The sequence below is a fragment of the Protopterus annectens genome, chromosome 1.part0 (assembly GCF_019279795.1).
Source record: "Protopterus annectens isolate FY-2018-M chromosome 1.part0, PAN1.0, whole genome shotgun sequence".
In the NCBI taxonomy this organism is placed as follows: Eukaryota; Metazoa; Chordata; order Ceratodontiformes; family Protopteridae; genus Protopterus; species Protopterus annectens.
In genome coordinates this window covers 390,160,564-390,186,766 of record NC_056725.1, presented here as the reverse complement: position 1 = coordinate 390,186,766, position 26,203 = coordinate 390,160,564, and the positions used below count along the sequence as shown (strand labels likewise).

General features: G+C 38.6%; 1 protein-coding gene across 4 annotated transcripts in view; it reads right to left on the bottom strand.

Annotated features, from left to right (window-relative positions):
- Positions 1–26,203, bottom strand: part of EML4 (EMAP like 4) — a 1,975,061-nt gene that overhangs the window by 1,076,931 nt on the left and 871,927 nt on the right. For 2 of the 4 annotated variants that reach the window (XM_044060261.1, XM_044060270.1), the window contains exon 1: positions 10,545–10,845. The exons of the other annotated variants lie outside the window; for them this stretch is intronic. In XM_044060261.1, the coding sequence (XP_043916196.1) occupies positions 10,545–10,611 (67 nt within the window). In that variant the 5' untranslated portion in view covers positions 10,612–10,845. Of the gene's footprint in view, positions 1–10,544; positions 10,846–26,203 lie in introns of those variants that run through there. 4 annotated transcript variants of the gene reach the window in all.

Here is a 26,203-nt window from a genome sequence, read left to right as displayed (position 1 = left end):
CTATGCCTGAGTGGAGAATCATATCACAAGATTTGGCCAGGAGGAGATATGCAGTGTGTACTATTCTGCCTTCATCCATTTCTTTTGTGACCTTTTCAAAAAATCCACCAGGTTGAGTAAGCATGATCTGCCCTTGATAAATCCAAACTGTAATGGTTTCAGTGTTTGGAGGCTCCCTATGTCCTGAATGATTAGTTCCAGGATAAGTCTTTCCATGCCCTTGTATATAAGGCTTGTCAGACTTATGGCTCTGTAACTGCCTGGGTCTTTGGAAGGGCCTAACGTATGCAGGGGAATAACTGCAGCTGTTCTCCATTTGCTTGGTACAAAACCTATATGGAGGCTGAGACTGAACAGTGTTGCTAGGGGTGTGGCTAAATCCTGCTTCATGCTATTTAGTACGTATCCAGGGATATTGACAGGACCAACATTCTGGGAATCACGCTTCTTACTTTTAGGTCCATAGGTCCATAGGTCCATCCACCCTTGGAAATCATATCAAAATTATTTTCCTTTTACTATAAAGCTTGTTGATATTATGGTTCAACCATGTGTTTTTTTTCTGGGGTTTGGCCTGTACTTGTTCCTGTAGGGTACAGCTGCATCTATATAACTGTTTACATGTTGTTATTAGTGTGATGGTGTACGTTTTTGCATATTCAGTACAGTTAACAGGGTATGGTGGGGATTTAAAGCTTACCACCGTATCACTTAGGAGAAGATAGTCTTTAAAGGAAATTTTCTAAATTATTGTTTGACTGACGTGTGCTTTGAGAATAAAATTTCACCTAAGAAAAAGGTTAGACAGGGATGATGTGCTGTGCTGTGCTAAGCAGTGGAGTACGCATCAGTTTTACAGTGAAATAAACTGCATAATTATGATTATTGTGCAATACATACTTATTACCACCTCAAGGCTACCCCATAGGAGGCGGAGTTACTCTGTATCATAAAGTAACAGTAATCCAACCACACTAGACTCCCCAGAACACAAGATTAAAACTTGCAAAAAAAGCAAGCTGCAGTACCTTTACCTGATCATGAACATGAATTCCAGCAATTCCAAATTTTGATACGTCTAACCAATACAACCAGCATATGGTCAATGGTACACAGCCACGACATTTCATGTACAATAATTTTACAATCTTCAAAAATAATACAAAAACATCTACAGCTTCAATATAATTATACCAAATTAGACAATGTGAAAACATTGGTTAAGAAGAGTAAAACTTATATGACAATGATTTAATATTTACAGAAATTTTAGCCACTATATTCAGAAATTAACGGTTTGTTTGTGTCTTTCAGCTTTTCCTGGTTAGGGGTCGCCACAGCAGAACTCCGGTCCGCTAATTCAGAAATTAACGGTAAGTTAGTAAAATACACGGGAACTGACCGCAGACCATCTCAAAAAACTAGAGCTCTACTCTGTCACTGATCGCCTACTCAGAGGCGACCTCTGCCTAACATACAAAGCCATGTCAAACCCAGATCTGTTGGACATGCTACACTTAAAAGAAACCCCAATCCCGCCGAGCCACATGCTTTAGGGACCTAAACCTTGCCACCACAATAAACAGAACATGCTGGAGGGACAGATTCCTGTCCCAGACTCTTCCCATGCTCTGGAACAGACTACCCATTTATGTCAAACAAAGCTCCTCATTAGCCGTCTTTAAGAAAAATTTCGACAATTGGATGGGAAATAGGAAATTCACCCCAGGGATCACTTCTGTGGCTCTGCTAGACAGGGGAGCAGGAAAATAACTTTCTTGGGTGGCGAAAGTCAGGGAATTTTTTTGGCTAGGCTTATATAGGCCCCAGGGCTGACAGCCTAGTACCTACCTATGATGTGCAACATGAAGTGAGAGAAAAAAACAGGGTTATAGCATATTTTTTCTAAGAGCTGGGGAGAAAAACTGACTGAAGCAAGAAAGTGAATGAAGACGGGAAAGTGAGGAGGAGTAAGGATAGAATGGGTACTTGTTCATATTTAGGGATACAGTTTATCTTGGGTTTGAGCAAGAACAGAGAGAGATTTGGGGTAGAAAGTCTTTCCAGAATGGTTTTAAAGGATGGGGGGGGGGGGGTACTGAGCTGGATACAGGTAAGACATTCCAGGCTTTAGCAACACAGTGTGAGCACAGACCCTGCTCAGCAGATTTGTTAGGATTGTGGAGAAAGAAAAGTTTCTGGTCACTAGATCATAATTACCAAATGCGAATATAGTTGTGCAGAATGGTATTTAGTGCTGGACAAGCAGACAGAATCTGGATAAGTTTATAGCTTGCAAAAAGCTTTGAATATGTTATTTGATGTGGTAAAAGGGGCTATTAGCCTAGTATTAATCTATGAACCTATATAATGCTGGATTCTGAAAGAGGTATTTGATGCAAATTTACTACTTTATTATATTATTGCTCATGTTTTGATGCTTGGATTTTAGTATGGATGGAAGTGCCATAAAGTAGTGAGGGGAGGAGGTATGTATTGGCATTTGCAGTTTTAGCTGCATTGATGTGAAAGCTTTTGGCTCTGTAAAGCATCCGTAATTTTTAGCGAGTTTTTAATGCAATTTTGTGTATGCAGGTCAAACTTAAGATTACCATCCACTGTCATCCCTAATAAGTTGTTATTAGAAGTGACTTCAATTGTTGTATTATTAAGAGAGAGAATTTAAATTTAGTTTTTTCATGAGTGGGGACTTGGGGACGAAAAGAAGTAGTTTATTTTTAAGAGGCTGTACATGAGTTGTGAGGGGCAATGCCATGTTTCAGTGGCTGTTAAAACTTCCTGAAATTTTTTTTTTGAGCTGTGCCAGGTTGTCAATTGTACATAATAATGTGACGCCTTCTGCGTATTGTATTGTATTAGGGAGGTATTTTGTGTGGATGTACAGAAAGCAATCAGTTTATAGTCACTACAAACCAATTAACAAGGAAGCACAAAGTAGAACAGACTTTTTTTCATTTACTAAATGCAGAAATCAGGAAGCTAAACAGACTAAGTAACTGGCATATATTGGTCAAGAGAAGAGACAGTGGCCAACTTAGTAAGTGGTCTTAAGACTGCAAGGAGTACTCCTTGGGGGGGATATCACAGCCACTTTTCAGCACATACATGACAAGTTAAAGTTAACACACAGTAACGCTCTTCATGTTAAAATTATATAACAAAACTGACAAGAGTTCTCAGTGAAAACTTTCACAAGTTGGGCCTTGTGGCAGAGCTCCTGCAGTATTAGGGTCAGGACTGGATGTAGTAACAAATCTTCCCAAATGACATCTTCATAGAAATTATCAAGACTGCGCAAGGCTGATGCATTTTTACACCACAGATGTGTTTCAAGTTGGGGCAGACAGAAAAATGCCTGCAAGGCAGATATGCCAGTTATTTTCATTAAGACATTATGGCACAGAACTCCATTATACGTGTCACTACTGTCTTGGCAGCAGTTTCTCAGAACCAATGATACAGAACAGAGAAAATGAGAACAAAAGAAGTTCATGTGTCACCAGCCTTGGCCATTACAGCCCACACAAATTCATTTTATGCCATTCAGTTTATCTCAGTCTTAAGGGATCCTCTGTGCACTTCCTCTGGTATTTTGAAACTGTACTATGTGAAGGTATTTTGAGCTATAGTGTGGTTGTATGGCCATTAGGACATTCTTAACAGGGCAGAATGTGCAGGTCATGGAATCATGCCTCAACAGAATTACCAAATGAATTTGATCATGTAAAGAAGAGACTGTCAGAATGCAAAAATGGATGCCTACCTGCCTGGAAAGTACTCTGGTACGGTAAGAATAGTTGTAATAACAAGTAGCCTGAGCTACACAAGAAATAAATGACGAGAACAAAAAGGATAAATGGAAAACAAATGTTTAACAAGTGCCAGTGTTTTACAAGACGTTCTGAATGAGTTTATTTCACAGAGAATTATTTTAATTATTTTGGAGAGAAAAGAAAAGAATGCATTAAACATTTTAAAGTCGCATTTACTGAGACAGCTTATTCTGTATAGACAGTGCATACCTTCTAAAGAAAAGCCTGAACACGACTGAAAAGATAGGGTTTAGAATGGTCTAAAATGGTGTTTAGAGATCATAATGGTTGTCACTATGATATTGTAAAAGACATTCTCTAATCCAGTTACATTTACTGGCATATGGGTAACATCTGAAAGTTAGGGGGTCCAAAAAACAGCACCCTGCATGTATACTTCAAAAAATGATGACAAAATAAACACTCCATTACAAGAAATAAAAAAGGAGCTTAAGAGAGGGGAAGAAAACAGAGCAACTTTAAAGTCTAACAAGGCCCTAGCCAGCCACTGTATTAAAATAATGAATGAGGAAAGGGGAGGGGCATGCATGCCTTACTTTCATATGGCGGTCAGAGCCACAGTAAACAGGAAAAGCACTCTGACTGCTAAAGACAAGTTGGGGGTTGGTCAACATGAAACTGGAAGACTGCAGAGTCCGGAAGGCTTTCTCTTAATCTCGACTGCAGCTCACATCACTGCACGGTCCTAGTGCTCTGGTTATCTGAAAAATTCAGACGCTGCTCATAAAGCTAACGTACCAATTTTCTCTTCAACAAACAAGCTTCTGAAAACTAAAACTCAACAGAATGTTATATATGCCATGTACTCCCTAAATGGAACACAAACCTGCCATAGTAATTCAGTATGTTTATTTCTTCACAAGTAGAATGCACTGCCCTGAACTAAATAATGCAAATTCCAGAGAGGCTCATCTTCTTCTCCTTACTGAAACGTTTCGCTTTTACCTGCATTTTAATGTTTTCAACCAGTAATAAGCATCTGCAGAGATAATGAAGTACAGGTTACACAATCATACTCTGGTCTGTCTGACGTAGCAAGCTCCCAGTTACATAGTGCTGACACGCAGCAGGTTATTCTGGGCATAGCTGGATAAGGCAAGACACTCTCCTTGGTGTCAGTTACCTGAAAAAAGAGAAGCCATCAGAAGTAACCCTCACTTTAAGTGTCGTTTAGGATTACTTATTTTCACCAAGTTATGGTTGCCCAATCCAAGAAAAAAAGTGCTTAAGGAAGAGACAATTGCAACCTGGCATACCTGCAGGATGGCTCCGACATATAACTTACAAAGCAGATCTTTTGTCTCTTATTTTATATTAAATGTATCCCTTAATCTTTAGTGTGGCTGCCTGCCTAGCTAAAATACATGTAGTTGTTGCTCTTCAAACAAGCCATTTGCAACAGTACATTTAGGCCCAACTAAATTAGGCCAGCCTCTCAGGTATCTGTTAAGTTCAGGGTGAGAAATGTTTCAAAGTTCACAACTGCCACAAGCAAGTGCGAATATACAGTCTCGTACTGAAGCCAAATGGAACGGATGCCTTTAGCACCTTCAAGGAAGAATGTTGCTAGTTAAACTGACTCTAAATCGTGGATTATAACAGGACAGTATACCAAGGGACTGTCATATTCCACAGACAAACAGAATATTCTACTCAGTGAGGCACTTGGGGACCAGATAATAAAGTATATTCTCACCTGTACCATCTTGCTCATTTCCGGCGAGTGTAAACTGAAAAACCACAGAACTTCCCTGCTTTGCAACATGTAAAGTGATCCTGAATGACTATATAAAAGGAATTCTTAAACACAAGCTTGAGAGGTCAGAAAGAGGCCTATTTTGACTCCTATAATCCACTCAATATTTTCATAACACTGTATACAAAGCTGGATGGAAACCTGGAAAGCAAGGACAGAACGGCTTACAGAACACCAAAGATGTCCTTAAGTATCTAAATTAATGTCTGCAATACAGATCTCTACACAACTTGCTTAAAGACATGCTTATTGATTTGAAAAACAGCTGCTCTTTATCTGAAAATGATGTATAATTTCTTTAAGCATGTAGGAGAAGCACACAAACGTGTACATTTTTGTATGTGAAGTTGGATAAGGAGGGAACTATCTGAGGCTATGAGTGCGAAATGTACATTTCTAGCTGTACCGCTGCAGAAGAGGCACACCTGTGATATGAAGATGGAAGAGTACATTAAAATACAGAGACAGGAAAAATTAATTTAGGTGTTATCCAATGAATAAGTAAATCAGATAAATCTTTTAGGGGGCAGGATGAATCAGTGTGTTCCAAACTACTACAGATGCACTTTGGCTAAATCAGAGTATACTTATGAACAGGTCATTTTCAAAACAAAACCTTTATAAAATCTTTCAATATGTAAAAATGCAAGTAAGTGTTACAAATGGCTGAATCTTTTGTTTCAACATACTGCCCAATTCAGGACTATGAAACTAACAGCTGGTAATAAGCTATGCAGTCAGATGAAAAAGAAAGCAGTTACCAGAACTGTTATGGTTTTCAGTAAGCAGAAATTGTCAGTGCAGTCATACCTTCAACACACTTTACCACATCACAGCATATGCAAGTAGCAGGCAAACTGACAAGATTCTCAGTTTCAAAAGGCTGCTCTGTTCTTTGCACTATTGCATCGTTTTACACCCACTGCCCCTTTTTCCCCTGCACATAAATTGGTGCAATAATAACTCATTTCAGGCTGACTGACTCAGGCAGACCTTCTTGTGAGGCAAATGTGTTGACAATCATTTTTAGGTCACAGAATGAAAACATGGTCTACAACATATCTTCAGTGAATTTATGCAATAAATGCATTTATTCAATCTGGACAAAGACTAAAATAACGGGGGGGGGGGGGCAAATAACCAAAAATAGAAACACATTTTAATTATTGCTCTTATAAGCTTAGAAAGTTACTAGAATACCAGTATTTTTGTTAGCATGCCTTTTCTGAAGGAAATGATGTTTGAAACTCAAATACATGTCATTATTAAGTGACTTCAGTACTCTCGATTTGCAGAAAAAAAAAAATTTATGAGAAACAGACCAAATATATGAAACAAAAATCTGGACATCCTGCAAAAATCTGGACAGTTGAGAAGTATGCGAGTTATTAAAAATTGTTATCCTAACTACACCAAATGTGTTCCTTTGTGAGTAATATTAATACTAAAAGAGCCCAATTTCAGCTACAGCCTGTTTGTCACATTGACTTGCATATAAACACATTTCATCTCCATCTGCTAGCTGTTCATTGCCAGTGTTACACTTTGTATTAGCATCTGTTAATCTTTAAAAAAAAATGTTCATTTGAATCCAACTGAAACATCATGAAATGTACACCAATCCCAGTTATTAATTGCTGCACTTCCTTAATGATGATGCCCTGGGTTTTATCTTTACTGATTCCCTCTAGTTTTATATTTACTTGTTTTTATGTATCTCTGCTACTGGCAGATAATGTTCAGCTTGTCCTCTGAAAGAAGCACCCACTTACAAGTGTATCAACTGTCCGATAAATGTGTCATGATGTGGTTTTACATATTAAAAAGAAGGAGAAGGGTAACTGATTACGGTTTAATACGTTCAAGTTACACTTGCATAGTGGCATGAAAGCACACACTTACCAATTATAGACAGACTTCAGACCTACAGTGACAGAAGACTGTAGACTTGCAGTGCATGAGTAAGTCCAGGCATCCGCAGGGCTACTGTGGGAGGAGGGACAAAGATGGACCAAGTGTCTGGTGACAATCCTTCCATTCTCCACAGTAGGGTACATGGGGTCAAGCTGCATGCCTGACCTCCAACTGCAGCTGTATGTTCTTAGTCAAGGAAGCGGGTGCAGAATACACTAGGTACCACACTTAAGAGTTTATGTGCCCCCCACCCATATATATATATATCAACGGATTTCATACATTTGGTGGAATTACACTTAGTCGAAAATGATACCAGGTATTGCACTTCACTGAAAGCTCACTTGAATGAAAGCTCACTTGGTCAAAAATGGAATATAGCCCCTGCCCCACTGCAGCGCAACCCTGGAGTGAGAATATTAAATAAGGGGGAGGGGCACAGTCTCACACAATGAGGGGTGTGGGGGGTGGAGCCCCCCTTATAATTTTAATGTATTCACTATTATAAGAAGGTATATCCATTAGAAATGCATTAATATATATATCTTTAGTAAAAACTATTGGTATAATGTGGGGGGCTATGCCCCCCTTATTTAATATTCTCACTCCAGGGTTGCACTGCAGTGGGGCAGGGGCTATATTCCATTTTCGACCAAATGAACTTCGACCAAGTGAGCTTTCAGTGAAGTGCAATGCAGGGAATCATTTTCGAATAAGTATAATTCGACCAAATGTATAGAATCCATATATATATATATATATATATATATATATATATACACACACACACACATAAACACAGATGTTGCTACATGCCACTTCTCAGTAAAGAGACAAAGAACTGGATAAGACACCATGGAAAGTCCCAACTCTTTGCCACAAGGGGTCAGGACAGGAGAGGCCTTCATAAGTGCCAGATGCACACAGGTTCCCTGAACTAATTTCAGTAAGGGACCTTATCCTCTGTATTGCACATCAGGCACAGATCATGTATATAAGTACAGGAATCAGTGGTTAGTAGGGATTTGACTTTGGTTAAGCCATCCTTTCACTAAAGGTTAGAGGACAGTATTATATCCATCTATAAAGGTAGTCTATAAAGGTTTGGTTTGCCTTGGAAGACACAGTATGGCCATGCTAAGTTCAAAATTCATCCATGCCTAGACTACATGCTATGATGTGGGTGCTTTGACCTGAGGAACTCCTGAAGCCTTGCCTCAAGGGATGAATTCCACTTAAAGAAACCTCTCTTCTGCAGGTATATAAACATGTATATAGTTAAATTATCATGTCCATACTGATGTTATAAACTGTCATGTTCTGACTAAGAATCAAATTCAGTCTGCCCCTTTTCCAAACTTTTTTCTTTTTAGACTGCTGAATGTCATTGGAAGACTGCGACTGAAACCACAAGTACATACATACACATAATGTAACCACTCACACAAAACACCAAGCATTCACCCCAAATGAGCTATCCCCTGCCCCCAAATGTTATCCATGGCAAATCTGGCAGTAAGACAGCAAAAACCTGCTTTTCACAGCCTTTCTAGACAGGAAGCACACCTCTGATATACACTTCTTTTTTTGTGTAGTGAAATTTGTGGCCATGTACTACCAAGCAAAGCAATGACGCATATACTTGCAACAGTATTTCAGACATTTTGACATACATATATTTTTAAATACTTGCTTATGATATTAGCTGACAGTGAACAAATGATCTCAGGACTAGAGATCCTGACTCACTTCAGTTGCTTACTATAAATCTGTCTGTATAAAATTATTTTGTTCATGTACATAATGGGATTTCTAACAATAAATAGTCTGATCAGCAAGACACAGGCTACTATGGCTGTTTTAAAAATAATGCTAATAAACCAGAAGGATTATTCTGAACACCTGCCAAAACAACCACATAAAGTTAGCAGCACGGCAAGTCTACTGTGAGGCCTTTGTGAGGAATGCAGGAGGAGGTAGAAATGAAACACAGTTCAGATGATTTACAGCTCAAATCTGGCAGAACTAGTGGTTGTAAATCTGAATTTGACTTCTTGCCTAATATTTCTGCATACATACGAGCAAACACTTTTGGGGGAACCTACATCCAACCTCCTGTTGCTGCAGCACCTCCTCCTTTCTTAGACGTTACAAAATAATAAAGCAAATTTACACAAGGTGTGGTAGTTGATGAACACGTGCATGGAGAAACTTTATGCATAAAAACATAGCAGCTCAACTGCAGGGCACCCCTAGGTAAACACAGTTTGAGGAAGAAGTACACGATTCTTCACTTTTTACAGTATTACAACCTAAAACTGAAGACCGCATATGGAAGACACCAGCAAGTAATGAAAAAAAAGCAAAGGCTCTGTGCATTTGCAAATGCACCTAAACTACACGAGTCTGCTATACTTCGGTTCTCTTATAAGATGGGTTACAGTGGCAGGTATCCTCAATGCCTGTCTTTCAGACAAATCTTTTAAACATATGTGCAAGAGCAGAACACCCTCCCCCATTTAAAAAAAAAACAGGCCAGACTAATGCACAAAAACTTGTAAAATAAGCTTTCAGATTCGGGAAGATGCAAAAAGAAACTACTAACTGACATGCCGCTACTGTATCAGCATAACAGGAAAGCCAAACGTGAACACATAACACCAGATTCACTATTTGTCAGAACACCCCTAAAACATTTTTTTTCTGCTAAGCTTTCAGAAATGCTAAAAATGCAGGTCAGCTGCAGTCCCCAGTCATGTTCACACCGTCTGAACTGTAAACATCACATCAAATGGAATTTTTATACTATGCACTGCTGAGAGCTAGTCCAAAACATTTTTTTTCTCAGACAAGAAATTTGTCTACTTTTCTTCAGATCACTTGGAGAAATAAACACAGCTAACAAGGAAATAGGGCAGCTGTTAAAACTATACATCTTCAAATGATCCATCCCAGCTTTTGCTGTGACCAATGGAGCTTACAGGGGAGATGTGATCTCAGTAAAGAAGTGTGTACATTACCAGTGCAGAAGTTGAGAAGGGCTGGTGACTCGCACACTGAAGCCAGAGCAGGCAGGCTGTCTTCCATTTCTTGCCGCAAACTAAGCAACTCTAAACCAGTTCTGCCTGAGTTTCCTGTTGCTTTCTCAAACAATTTCAGAACAAATCCAAGCTCTCTGTATATGACAGCATACTCCGAATCCTAAGGAACTCCTCCTTAGTCCAGCAGTCTTACCACAAAGCACTTCTAGACTGACACAGATTAAAACTCCACAAGACACCTTCCTTTTTTTTGCCTCCCTGCACGCGCAGTATAGAACTAGAGAGAGAGGGAAGCAGAGGGAGGGAGCTTGAAGTGGGATGGAGCAAACTAGGCAGTGCAAAGGAGGAGTCAGACAACAGACGTCAAAGACAGATAAAGACAAACACTCTATGCAGAGACGTGCATTTCTGTAACTTACTTCCTGCATGTGACAAGCTGTCCACTGCTGAAGCTGCATTGAAATGTAAAATTAGCAAGCTGTATGTAGGATCATTTCTCTGGCTGGGGAAGATCAAAAGCAGAAACTGCTTGCAGGGGAGATCAAAAACAGAAACTGCTTGCAACCTGCTTTACATGACAAGCATGTTCAAAATTTACAGCTAATAAACAAACAAAAAAAAAAAGCAATGCACATATCACCTCATGTACACTCATTTTCATCAGTATCAGTGACAAAAATCGAGTACCTGGTATCAAGTTTGAAGTCCCCAGTCTGGGCCAGTAATCCTCATCACTGACATTGCAGAGGGACTTTCACTTGGAACAAAAATGGATACACCCAGTAATTCCAGATGCAGATCTCTGCATCAAGCACAGTTTCCCTTAAGAGCACACAGGGAATACACACAGTTCAGAGTCTGGCTTTCTCTCTCTCTGTCTCCCTCAGGTCCCCAATAAGACTCCCCACTAGCACAGCTATAGAGTTGAGTCCTCAGCCAAGTGTCCAAGCCAAGTCCTCCACCGCTCCCTTTGAAACCAGTGATCTCTGTCCCTGCCCCAAGCAACTGACACACACACTCTTTGAGATTTGATTTACACACAGACACACACACACACACACACACACACACACACACACACACACACACACACACACACACACCAGGGAAGGGCTGGCAAAGGTTTACTAGCTATGCCCCTCTGCCCGGACTATAAGGTAGTTAGGTAGTTATTGCCACCAGGCACTCCAAAGCCAGCTACTCTAAGGATCTTACAAGGGTACCCAATTATACTGAGTGAAATTAATGTTAAGACAAAGGGTTGTGTTTGACCAATGCAGTAAGGCTTTCAGGAATGGCCACATAGTCACCAAACAGATATAAGTAATTTCAAAGGTTACATTTTCTCTAAAGGACCGACCACAATGAAAAGTTTAAATATATCTAATAAGAAATAATAAAAGAACATGAAAATACTAAATATCTATTTGAAATAAATACCAGAGTTTCATCACAGGAAATATTAACATAACACAGACAAATAATAGATTCACACAGATACAGAAGAACTGTATTTAACTAGTTTCACTATATTTTCATGACTGATCTAAAAAATTACTATTCCCTGGTCACTTACTAGAGTAAGGCAAGATGAAGTAGGTAAGTGGTTCTTCTTTATCAGGTTCCAAGAACAGACTGCCATAAGACTTCTCTCTCATCTGGTATTAAAGCATAATTTTTGTCCTAGATTACAGAATAACATCACATACATCTAGTCATCTGACTTCTGGTTCCCATGCTACCCCCACTGCTAGAAACTGAACCTGAATTTTAGCACATATGTGTTACCATACACACAGACAGAGCTTTGCTCAAATGTGTTATAGCATCCAGAAGCTATAAAACCATAAAACACTTCCACTCTTCCTACAGGAGCTAATAAACAATTTTCTGGCACAGACATTTCATTTCTGGCTGTAGTCAGAACTGTAAGATACAATCTTTACTGCCTAAATTAAGTAATTTAGTTTCTTATTATTTTCAAGGTTAGCTGGACTGAGATCAGGGATGCCAGATTTGTTATGGGACAGGTAGGGCCTCCCCCCAAAAAGGTCCTTCACACTAAATGAAGACCAAAAGAAAAAGAAAGAAAAAAAAAGGTCTTTAATGTGGAACATCAGGCAGTTCTGCATTAAACACAAGTAACTCCACGTTTGATGATTTTTGATTGGCCCGTATGCTGGTATTTGAGCCAAACAAAAAACTGCACAGTAGACCCTCTTCTGTTCAATGTAGAACATCAAGCAGTTCACATTAAACAGAAGTCCCTCCGTTTTGCAATTTTTTTTTGATTGGCTCATATACTGGCATATGGGGCAATCAAAAAAAAAGGCGGAGGCTGTTTTGCCAGGACTGGGCTGTTGATCCCAGGACAGTTGCACTCAAATAGGGATGTCTAGCAACCCTGACTGAGATTAACCTCTTCTCTTTCAATATCCTCTGTTAACATATATACATTTCCTCAATTATAATACAGTTAGGACCCACTGTTGCAGCTTTACAAATACATTATTTCAACACAAGCATCTGTACAAATCAGTTTGATATACAAATGACATATAATTCTTTACAAAATTCCAGCTAGCTATGTTGGTATATGTTACACATCCACTGCCCTACGTGTCCTGGCATAACCTCACATTGTCACATCAAGTTACACTTGTAAATATAAACTTTGAACAATCTTCCCTCTATAAGCTGTCTGACATACAGTACATGTACAGGGTTACCATCTGTCTCTCTTTGTGCAGGACAGTCCCTAACTGTACAGTTTTATTCTGAGAAAACCATGAAAATAGAATATGTCCTGATACTTTAGAACAACATTTTGGTCTAAATTTCCTCTGATAGTTGCATAAAACAATTATTCTTGGGCACCACAGTGGTCAGTGAACAACATTGTTGCCTCACATCAAGAGGCTCCCCGGTTCAATTTTTGTCTGGGGTGGATTCCATGCAGAGTCCACATGCCCTCCCGGTGTTCTTGTGGGTTTCGTCCAGGTGGTCTGGTTTGCTGCCACATTCCAAAGACTAATCTAAACTGACAACATATGTGTGTGTGTGTGTGTGTGTGTGTGTGTGTGTGTGTGTGTGTGTGTGTGTGTGTGTGTGTGCGTGTGTGTGTGTGTGTGTGTGTGTGTGTGTGTGGTGTGGAAGAACTACTATGGCAGGGCCAGCCACCTGATGGTGTAAACCTTGGGACTAGATGATTGTCACAGCTGAAGTGTCACCATGATCCCATGTGCAAAAATGGGAAAAAAGGGGTTCTGGATGGATGAAACACTTAAATATTATAAAAGACAACATACACAGATCAATTTCTATAGCTGTGAGCTTTTATTTTGTCAAAAAAGTGAAGTCCAGTCCTTTGCACTGGTTGTAGATATGATTTTGTCCTGCAAAATCATGTTTCGTGCAAAATCTCCCTTTTGGGTAACTGATAAGATATAAACTGAAAACTATCTAACTTATTCTCTTTGTGTAACATGCTGCTTACACTCTTTATATCACTTATGTTTTGGAATTTGTATGACTGAGTCTATCCCATACCATCGGTCTCTTTTGTTAACGAGGCACAGTAAGGTATTTATGGTTATTCTTGGAAACTAGAAAAGGACGGCAGGGGAAACTTATATTCTTCAGTTGTATGCATGTTTGCGCATGTGCGTGTGTGTGTGTGTGTGTGTGTGTGTGTGTGTTACAGTCACTCCTGATGAGGAAATGGTGAATGCAGTAGGCTGTCTGGAAATGGAAGACTTGAAAATATTGTGAAAGATTTTTCACTCACAGACTGATTTCACATATTCACAGCTGGACTTCTTCACAGATCGCAGAAAATGAGATCATGACAGAGGATAATGGTACAACAAATATGATACATTTGTGAATTTTGGAAGGCTGTTAAAAGAAGAGACCAGGTAGACATCCGAAAAAAAAATGAAAACAAAAAAAAAAACATTGGTAGTTAAAGGCATTAGAAAGAACAAAAAAAGCCTGCAAGCAGCTGATAAAAATGACCATAAACAGAAAACACTAACAGAAGCTGTAAAAGGAAGGGAAGCAGGGTAGTCCGCTGTGAAATATCACATATAAAGCAGGTCATTTAGAGTACCAGAGGAAGCCTCCTCAGTCACCTAGCGTATACTGTTTTTTATGCATTCATTTTTTGAAACATGGTTTGTTATATTCAGGGTTACAATGGAGGTACAGCCTATTCTAGCAAGCAGTGTGTATAACACAGAGAACCATTCCTGGACAAGATAACCATTCCATTGCAGGATGACATCACACACACACAGACTTCAGTTTTAGACACTGCCACACAGTGTCTTAGGCATAAGCAACATAATGTCTTTCAAAGCAGATAGGTGAAATGGTTATCCTCTAAACGTGCCCGTAGGTAGATGTGTGTGGGTGGGGGTGTGGGTGTGCGGTGTAAATGTGAGTGTAACCAAAATGTTCCAGTTCTTACCAGTCATTTTTTGCAGCTATGTGTGAATTAATTTCCATCCTGACAAGTAACAAAAGCAACAAGAAGTGGTGGTGATCTGAAATGTACCATTGATACATACAATACAGACAACCGCATGAAGAATTAAGCATGCAGCAAACTGTTAAGAAAGGTTCCAGAGAAAAGAAATACAAGCACCCTTATCAATATACACAAAAGGAAAATAAATAACTCTGCAACTACATACAAAACGTCAGCTAACTGGATATTTGGACAAAAACTGGAAGAGGTTCACAAAAAGGTATGAACGGTATTTCTCTGTGATTGACATTAACCAAAAAGCTGAGGCCTTCATTTTTTACACGTTATCATGGACAAAGCCCTTGAACAGCTAAGGTCAACTTAAAGTTATATTTGATAACAGAAATGTCTAAAGCACATTGCATAACTAAAGGAACAATAGAGATTTTTGCGGTGGTGGTGCTGCGGTAGCATTGCCGCCTCACAGTAAGACTCAGCCAGAGCGTCTTCTGTTTGGAGACATGCGTGAATGGGCGTACCTTCATTGAAGGTTGTGCGTCAGGGCAAGCAACTCGGCACGTAAAAATCTACTGCCAATCATTAGCGGATCGGAGTTCCGCTGTGGCGACCCCTAACCGGGAAAAGCCGAAAGACACACACACTAGCATGAAGAAAACTAAATAATTGGTACATGACAGACTGGAAAAAGCAAAGCAAGAAATATGAGTTCAGAGAACTGACAGATTCTCTTCTCAAACTTGGGAATGTATATGGAGTACTCAAAGCCCTAAGAAGGGTAGGGTTGATTAGGCTGTTGCCCCAGGTGAGAGTTTTCGGTGTGATCCAAGACATATATGTTTTTTTTTTTTTGTAACTTAGTTGTTTGGCTTTTCTTACAAATTGCTTCTCAGTGAGGAATTCTGTAAATTAAAAAACAAATGTTAGCATGACTTTGTAGAAGTAAATAAAATATACATAAAATGCATTTTCTTAACATATAAGCTATGTTCAATATATACAAAATAATTGGTAACCTTTCCCAACCTCTTTTAAGCATTTGTTAGCTTCCCTGCCCCCACATGAATGTTTGCTTATTCAACAGTGCATAGCTATCATATTTGTCATTTTACTATCCTTGCATGCACAGGAAGGACAGATGTTGCCTCAATCACTAGTAGGAGACTGTGTTGGTGAAGCACTGCAAAAAAAGGAGTTTAACCTACTGCAGCAATCAGACATGCTTACCTAATGCTGAGCCTCTGAGAAATGACATATAAGCTCTCTTTGTCTTCAACTGTACCCCAATACGTCCCTTTGTAGTGCACATTTTTTTAATATTTGCAGTTACTACAGCAACCTCTGCTCTAGGGAATCTCTGTGGAAGAAAACAAGTCACTGGAATCTGCTTTCCTATAGCCCCAATCTATTTTTCTAATAAGAAGAGATGACCAAAGAAATATACCTTGCAAGTGTACAGAATTTTGAGAACATCCCTAATTTTGCCTCATACTTTTGCCTGTCCCCATAAGAGTTAGGATTTTCTGGTAAATCACTGTGGATTACAGTCAAGAAATAATGTCAGAGAAAAAAATATGTGATCATGAATAAGGGGAATTCTTTAGAGGGGCTAACAAAGGTTAACGTATTGCAGAGTAAGCAGAATCTCACAGACAAGAAGAGGTGCAACTGCAGAGTGCTAAAGAGAGAAAAAGGGCATACATGGATAATATGTATGAGTTTAGAAAGATTGCTATTAAGCAACTATTCTTTGCTAACAACTTCAGAGCACACTTTTTGCACAATGATTTAGGCAATAGAAAGAAAGGGTTGTGACCAAATTCAGGGATCCCGTGAGAAGAAAATAATCAGAGATCCTACAGAGGTATTAAAGATATTTGGCAAATTTTATGAAAATTTGTATAAAGCACTGGAATGTGGAAACCAAGAAAGAACACAAATGCAAATATTTATGGAAGACATAATTATGCCAAGATTAGAGGAATATGAGGCTGAACAACTAATAGTTAAGATAGTCGGAGATGTTGTATAATAAATCAGCAGGGAAGTCTCCAGGATCAGATGACATTCCTGGGGAAGTCTAAAAGTAATGAGTGAAGAAAGGGATAAAGGTCTGGAAGATTTTGTTTGATAGTATTTTAAAAGGAGGGGAAGCAACAGCGTCTTGGAAGAAAGCTGTGGAGTCTTCTTCTTCTTTCGGCTTTTCCCTGTTAGGGGTCGCCACAGCGGAACTCCGGTCCACTAATGATTGACAGTCAATTTTTATGGTGCCGAGGTGCGAGCCTGATGTCCAACCTTCAACGAAGGCATGCCCATTCACGCATGTCTTTCGAACACCACTCAACCACGGGGAGGACATGCAGACTCCACACAGCAGGTGCTCCAGCTGAGAATCGAATGGGAGAACCTCTTGCTGTGAGGCAACAACGCTACCGCTGCACCACCGCGGCTTAAGACCCATCAGAATGTTTATGTCTACACTAAGCTAAAAGAATAGAAAAGATTTTGCTAAAATTGATAGATATGGATCAGTTTATTTTGTGGCTATGAGGCAAACATCTGACAGCATTAACAGAGCTATAATGATCCAGAGGAAAGAAGAATATAAGAAAATGCTGCTATTGTTGGTGGAACTTCATGCTGAGAAAGCATTCGACAGAGTAAGCTGGGATTTTATGACTAGGACCATGGACGCATCTGCATTAGCAAGATATATGAAGGACAGGATTCAAGAATTAAAGTGGGAGGGTTCCTCACTTAGAAGTTGTGTCTGAGCAGAGGAACCAGGCAGGGTGTTCTCTTTCCCTTTTTTATTTAATACATATTTAAAATCAATGGCAAAAATGGGGCTCAAAATATAATTGGTATGGTGATCAAGAAAATTTGGTAATTTGCAGGTGATATTATTGTGTACTTGATAAGTCCAGAAAAGGATACTTTGGTGTTGTGGAGCATTTTGAGACCATTTCAAGTCTTTTCATGATATAAAATTAATGAAAATAAAACAAAGGCTATAGCCATAAATTATGTACTCACACATAAATTGGCTCAGCAGTACCCATACTTTAGGGGGACATGATAAGGATGAAGTTCAGGAGTATACATTAAAAATACTTCTGTTATGACAGCAAAGGATATGTGGGAAGAGATTAAACAAAGTATAATACAAGAACTGAGAAACTGGAAACACTTGTTTATGGATATGGATAGGAAGATACAAACAGTGAAAATGTTTTTAGTCCCTTTAATGTTATATACATTTCACGTATATTTTATCAGAGGAGAATTCTTAGCCAATAATTAATAAACAGTTGAAGAAATGTATCTGGGTGGGAAAGAGGGCAAGTGTTAAGTAGGATAAGCTAGTTTAGAATTGCCTGACTTGAAGGGATATTTAAGAGCAACAGTTAAAGCTCATACACATAACACAAGCAAAATGTTATAATTCAAAGTGAAAAGGGATGATGATGATGAAGTGGGGGGTACAAGAAATAAAGAGAGAGAGGAAGTTTGGATACAGATCCCTAAAGAGAACAACCACCACAGATAATATTATATTCATAAAGATGCATAAAGTATTCCAAGAACTACGCCAGCACAAGAATGGAGAAAGGAGATTTTGCCAATAGGAATGACTGTAAACAGGGATACAGCAAACTGGCAAGAGGAGGCTGGAAATTAGTGGAGAAAACTGGCAAAGGAACCAAGTCATTCCGAGCAAAAAACTAAGGAGGAAATGGCAACAGACAGGGATGAAGCCAAGAAGTTTGGACTGCAGGTTAGAAACTGCTTTTCCTACCAGGGATTGACATCAGGCAAAGAGAAAGGAATAGGGGAGTCCTAAGGGAAAGATCTGCCTTTTAGTTGAATCTGGAATAGAAGCTGCTGAGAAAAAAAAGATAACTGGCATGGCATATAAAACACTGCATGAAAACTATAAGAATCAATCAGAGGAGGTTAGAACAGATTGCGAAGAGAGACTGGAAAAGCAATTTACAAGGTTAAAAATGGTACGACTTATGTACGGATCCCGAGTATGCAACAAAGTCCAGAAATTTACGATTTTTGCTTGGAAGTGTTTACACAGGTATTTTTATTCTATAAGCAGACTTAAAAGAATTCTTCCTCAGATAAATAGCAAATGTTGGAAATGTGATGGGAAAGAAAGAGGCAACTGGGAACATGTTTTTTGAGAGCATAATGAGCTGTTAGACTTTAAAAATTCCCTACAGAATAATCTGTCGGAAATATTCAGATTGCAAATGGCTGTAACTAAGGAAATGATTATTTAGATTTGAGACAGAGGATCTGAATTGCCTAGATATAATTGGTCCCTATCAGTTCATCGAAAAATCAGATCATCGAAAACATTTTCAATGCAACTACATCGAACATGCCGTTCATCGAAATGTTCATACTGAGATCACGGTACAGTGAGGATCATAAAATTGCCCCTTCCCCACTGTAGTGTGATCTTGGAGTTGGTATATATAATTAGTGGGAGGTGTGGGGGCTGTGGAATTCGATGAACAACATTTTCGATGAAATGCCATTCATTGAAGTGGCGGTTTGATGAAGTGATATAGATCCAATATAATAAGGCTTTAATCAGTTTAATTCTATTGGATGCCAAAAAAAAAAAAAAAACAATTACTCATAAATGGAAATCAAAATCGAAACCAACAATGTCTGAAGTACTGAGTACTGAAAATGAAACAAAAAAAACTGGAAATGAGATGTTTAGAAAAGAGAATGAGCAAATTGCAAAGATATAAATGGAATTTATGGGAACAGTACATGAAAATATAATGTTCTGGAAGAGGAGTGAGTTTTAAGGGAAAGCAAGAATTGAGCAATTTATATAATGGACTAAATGAGACCTGTTTTAAAGAAAGAAAACAAATATGTAATGTATAGAGTTTGTAAATGAAAAAAATGTTAATATGGTTTGTTTTCTTTTCTATTAATGTACATGTGCCTTTGTCTTAAGTGATAGTTTAATAAAGGTGTTCAAAAAAATAAACCCCCAGGTATTTGAGTTCTGTGCTTCTTACTACTCAGAAGATGCAAATTGATGCAAAACCTGTTAACCTTTTTAAGTGAATTAGAATAATATTACCCCTGATTTTGAGCCATTGTCATCCAATTATTTTTGGCTTTGTCCAGAATTTTCGAGTAAAGAAGTCATGAGGTATGCTAAGTAGTACAATTCACAAGAGAAAAAACATCTTCACGACAGAGGAAAATGCCTCTTGCACAAATTGATTTGGAGCTTCTGCACATCTTTATTTTTGGAAAGGCAAGAAAACGATTTGTCTTGTGAAATTATTGTTGAATGTGTACTCCCACATAAATTATACTGCACTTAATTGTGTCAATGGACAATTTCCTCAAAATTAAAGACTAGCAGCTCTAAGCAGAAAAATCATTTATTTTTATCAAATTTATTGTTGCCAGTGACAGGAAGCAATACTGCCTTGCACTGCAGAGCCTACTGCCAAAGTCTAAGTCTGTGCCCAATACAATGATTTCCCAGCTAGCAGTGATTGATCACTTTTCTCTCCATCTTCTGCAAAGCACAAGTGTAAATAATAGCATTTATATCATGCTATCGAAAGATGAAAATAACGAGTGCTATTTCATCGAACCTAAAATATCTAAACCACATAACATCGAACCTTCAGAACAAAATTCGCTATTCCGAAACACATACGCACAACACAGGCACACCTAAAAAACATCAATCCACACACATACACTTATAATCCTAAAACTAACCCTACACTAAACTGTACATACACTACTATCTATCCACTTACCTTAACCCAAACCCTAACCCTAAGGTCCGTCACTATCGCACACTCACCTAACCCTAACTCACTTAACCCGCCACTAACCCTAATTGACCTAACCTGCACCCTAACCCGCACCCTAACCCTAACTCACCTAACCCCCACCCTAATCCTAACAACCACACAATCGCACACTTACCTGAACCTGACCCGTAAATTTCCACCACAGAGCTGAAAATAGCGAAGCCACAGAACTGGCCAACCAAATTCTTTCCCTAGGAAAGAATTCGGTGTTCTGTAGCTTCACTATTTTTAGCATTCACTCAAAACGGGTCGATATTAGAACATTCGAAGTTTTAAAACTTTGATGTTCTGATATAGACCCAGTAATAATTGTGTCTTGAAATTCTGACCTCTGATTACTCAGCATCATTCTATCTGTAATGGACACTGCTGTCACGTATCTGACCAATGCAAGTGCTTAAATTACTACACAGCATGCAATGGCTGCAGTAATATATAAATATAATATATAATATAATATATAAACAGAAATCAAGTTATTTCTGAATGTTATTTGAAATGGCAATAAAAGAAATATGAAGCAGAATTTGACACAGAACTCCAGCAGTTTACTACTCTTTTGCTTACGGCTTTTGCCCTTTCTTCTTCTGTCTGCTAGCTCTTCACCAATTGCAGCACTTATTTCCCAGGTCAGTCAGAGCACACAGGCAGTGAGGTGCAAGCCTTACTGAATGACTATACACAACGGTTCTGTCAACTCTCCTTATCATACAAACAAGTAAAAGAAAGCAACATGGTCACCCAAAAAAATCACAAAGTGCTACATTTTTTTTTCTAGAAAGCTGGCAGCTTTAATAAAGTTTTCAGCTTTCCAATAAAACAACAGATATATTTTACTTACTCTCTTCCATTACACAGGTAAGCACGACTTATACATTTCACAATATTTCTCCAGCCTTGGTTATGTTGCATACAATCTGGTCCAGTTCCAGAATGAGCATTTATTACTGTCTGTACATACACACTTCTACAGTTTCTACATAGCCAGTAGCATTTACGATATTTTGTGTGTACAAGAGAAAGCTGTATCAAGTTACTACCCAGTGCACAGTAACTATTATGTATCAGTTTCTCATGCTTTGGCAAGATACATCACGATCCTTTAATGCTACATCAGAAGGTACAGTACAGCCCTTTGCTGTAGTTTGAACACATTCATTAAGTCTGAAAGTTATTAACATGCTATGATTGGACCACATTACCGACAGAAAAAAAAAAACAACTCCATACTCAAGACACTCCTGACAGCAAATTGTCAATGTTCAGTGGGAAAGCTAGCTTTGACTAAGGGTATGGCCATTTAAAGGGAATTTTGTTTTATCAAACTATTTTTTTTCCGGAGCAGAAAATGTGAAAGCTAGGTCATAAGTTTTGCAGAAGGGACTCTGTATGTGCAGTTATTATACCAGTGGGCGACTGCTTCTGATCATTTGTCAAGACAAATCACTGCTGTCCTAGTTCTTACGAACAGCCATTGCAAAGCTTGTATTCCAACAGCAGTGATAGGCCCTGGATTACAAACGCATTACAGCTGATTTAATAAGAGCATGCCTTTGTCTGCCTTTAATGAAAGTGGGTGGAGCCAAAACAGACCTAATGAATGTAGCATGTGTTCATTCTTTTGGTAGCTGCATCTCAAGCCAACTCAATGTGGCTACACTTACTGTAAATGTCAAGCCAATTCTTCAACAATTGCTGGTTACAGATTACTTGCTGTTTTCATATCTGAATGCTATTTGAAGAGATAATGTAGGATAGCACTACCTTAGCAGTTCATTTTTAAAAAGACACAAGCATAAAATAAATATTAACACATACTTTCATAGATACAGTTCTACTCTGAAAGCAACTGAAATAAAAGCAACAAAGGAAATATTCTGTGCAAGTTCAGCTTTACATCTCATTTTGTCAGTGCTGTTTTAACGCATGGGCACACTGCACAATTGCCTGGGGGCTCCAATAACATAGGGGCCCCCGTGCTAATCTATGTATGTTGTGACTTGCTGTCAATAAATAAATAAATACTACACTATGCTAAATTATAAATATTTGAATTCTGAAAATTATGAAAATTATAGATATTAGAAAGCATTTGTACAGCAGAGTGTTGATCATTCGACATGCTAATTACCTGAAAGCAGCCTTCCAGCGGCAACTTTCCAAAAAGCTGCGTCTGTTCTTTACCAAGCAGAATTTAACGTTTCATTCATTGCTGCATTGCTGCTTCCACAGGTCCACTTCAACAAGTGTCATCTGAATTGCGGTTTTGTTTGTGTGTGTGCATGTGTGTGTGTACAGGGGCCTAAATTTTCTACCCTACCACCACTTCTGTTTCAAGAGTTGAGTGCATAACTCTCAAGTGTCCAGATTTTCATGGGATTTTTAGCTCATACTTTTGGTCTGTTCCTCTTAAAATTTGTGGTCTTCTGGTAAATCAACCAGGACTGAATTCACTAAATACAGTAATCACAGCCATTTACGTTTCAGTCTTCCTGTCTTTCAGGAAATCCACGGTAACACAAAACCTTTTGTTCTGGCAACTTTCTAAGATTAAACAAGCAATATTAAAAATGTGCCCCTGGTTTTGGGCCTTTGTCTCCTCCTGGTGCAATACATTTTGGCTTTTTCCAGATTTCTTGTGCTACAAAGTTAAGAGATGTGGTTGAGTCTCAACTGTATTTTACAAAAAAGTGAGTGTCAAGTGTATTTTACAAGGAGCTGAGAGCTTCAGGGGAAGAGAAGTTTAGTGCTGTTTATGCCAAGTCTGTTTACAACTTGCAACTGTTGTTTGGCAAATGATATCACTAGTGCCAAAGTCAAAGTAAACTTTATTGTCATTTAGACACCACAAGTGAAGTCTGAACAAACTTACATGCATCATGCTCGAATTGAGAAGACACATGCTTAGAAAAGAGACATATATGTACATACAATTATATGTGTATCAGATCTAACATTTACCTTATTCTTAGACAGTTATATAGATAGTTATATTATTACTACAATTTTTCTATACACTACTATAACAACTGGTTCCTTATTGCACGTATACTTATTACACAATATAATTCTCATGTTTTCTGTATTAGGAGAATATCTAGCAGTTTGTGTTGCACATAATTTTCTTGTAAACTGATAAGCTGGTGGTGATGTCTTATTGTTATTGCACTATTTTTTTAGTTATCACAAGACTTGTCAGTATCTTGTATCCCTGAGATTAATACCAGAGTTCAAGAGACTAATCGGTTGAGGGAAAAAATTGTCTTAAACCTGGTCATTTTATAACATATGCCACGGTATCTTCTGCCAGATGACAGGCATGTGAACAGTTCAAAAGCAGGGTGTGTGGGATCACTTGTTGTTTTTTATTGCTCTGTCATAAAAATGTTGTGTATAGATCCTTTATCGCTGGCAGCTTGGATCCCGTTATTTTCTTTGAAACTCGGACTATCTTTTGTAGGGCGTTTTGGTCTGCAGCTGAACAGCTTCCATACCACACAGTGAAGTTGCACGTTAGGATACTTTATATGGTACCCCTGTAGAAGGTGGAGAGGATAGAGGGAGGCAGGCTTGCTTTCCTCAGTCACCTCAGGAAGAGCAGACGTTGATGGGCCTTATTTACTATGTGACTGTTATTGGTTGACCAAGAAAGATCCTCAGCTATATATACCCCCAGGAATTTTTTGTCCTTTGCCCTTTCCACTACCTCCCCATTTATCATGAGAGAAGAGCGAGCTGGTTGTACTCTCCTGAAGTCTATTATGATCTCCTTGGATTTGCTGACATTGAGGTCAAGATTATACCTGGCACACCAGTCAATCAAACAACTCATTTCTTCTCTGTAAGCTTTTTCTTCTCTTTTGTTGATGAGGCCCACAACTGTAGTGTCATCCACAAATGTAATGATGTGGTTGGTGTTAAATCTGGCACTACAGTCGAGAGTGAAGACAGTAAAGAGTAACAGGTTTAGCACACAGGTACTCCTGTGTTGATAGTGATGCTCTTTGAGCAATTCTTGCCCCACATACTCTTTGGGGTCTTCCAGTCAGAAAGTCTAGGATCCAGTTGCACATGTGGTTATTAATACCTAGGTGGACAAGATTTCAATTAGCTGCTGTGGGATCACTATATTGAATATTGTGCTAAACACTGAATAAAAATAATGAACATTGTGCTAAAGTATTTAAAAGCACTGTTAGTAGCACTACAGGTAGTATACTTGCTTTTGCTGGAGAATGCTGTTGGTTCTGCTCCCACAGTATGTCGATGGATTGCTGATACTGTTTTTTTATCTGGTTCAACTATATGTTTGATTATCCATACTACCATAGGTCCCAATTAGTTTGGATAATCAACTCTCTACTATACATGAGTTGTGAACTGAAATACCTTTGCTGCTCCTTTAAAATCACATACATATATTTAAATATTGATTGTAATTTTTTCGACGATTGTGACAACTTTTATGGTCGTATTTGTAGATCAGTCCTATTTGTAGATATAGCAGTGGACCACTATTGTACATGCAATGCTTTGAAGGTGCTTACTTTTCTCATTGACCTAAATTTTCTACAGCTGAAACTGCATTAAACTGTGTTTTAATTTTTTTTTTTTTTTTCGAATATCGGCGAATAACCCTTTGAGCAGACATAAAATGTAGTGTTTTGAGTGGAGTGCAGAAGAAGAAAAGAACTGTAGAGGAGAAGAAGAAAATCTACAAACTTCCAAACTTAACATCCTGGTTGAACCCAGGTGCAATGTCATCAGCCACCAACACAGCTCCTTCACATAGAGCATGAACATCTACATGCACTCCTGAATACAATCACAAGGGGAAATATCCAAATCTGTAAGAGTAAAGGAGTCTGCGATCCAAGGCAGTGATTCAGGGCTGTGGAACATTAACAATACTAACACAGTGAATTACTGGATTTGTAGTGGGCCGTAATCATGTTAGAATTATGACAGAAACTTTTCAAACTCATGCAGAGTGTATAAAGGAGTTGGAGGAGAGAATACTCAAGACAAGGTATTCATCAAAGAATGTGTTCAAACATCAACTGCAGAATGGCGAGTGTGTAAAATGTGAATGGCTTATTCACCTTCCCAAGGTTGTTTGTACTGCTTTGTATGTCATCTGTTTTCCAAGACAGTCTCTCCCTTTGCTACATCAGAATTCAATGACTGGAAACACAGCACTATTACTGTAGAACATGAAAACGGTGAGGAACATCATAAGAGCATGACGGCATATTTGATCAGACATAAAGAAA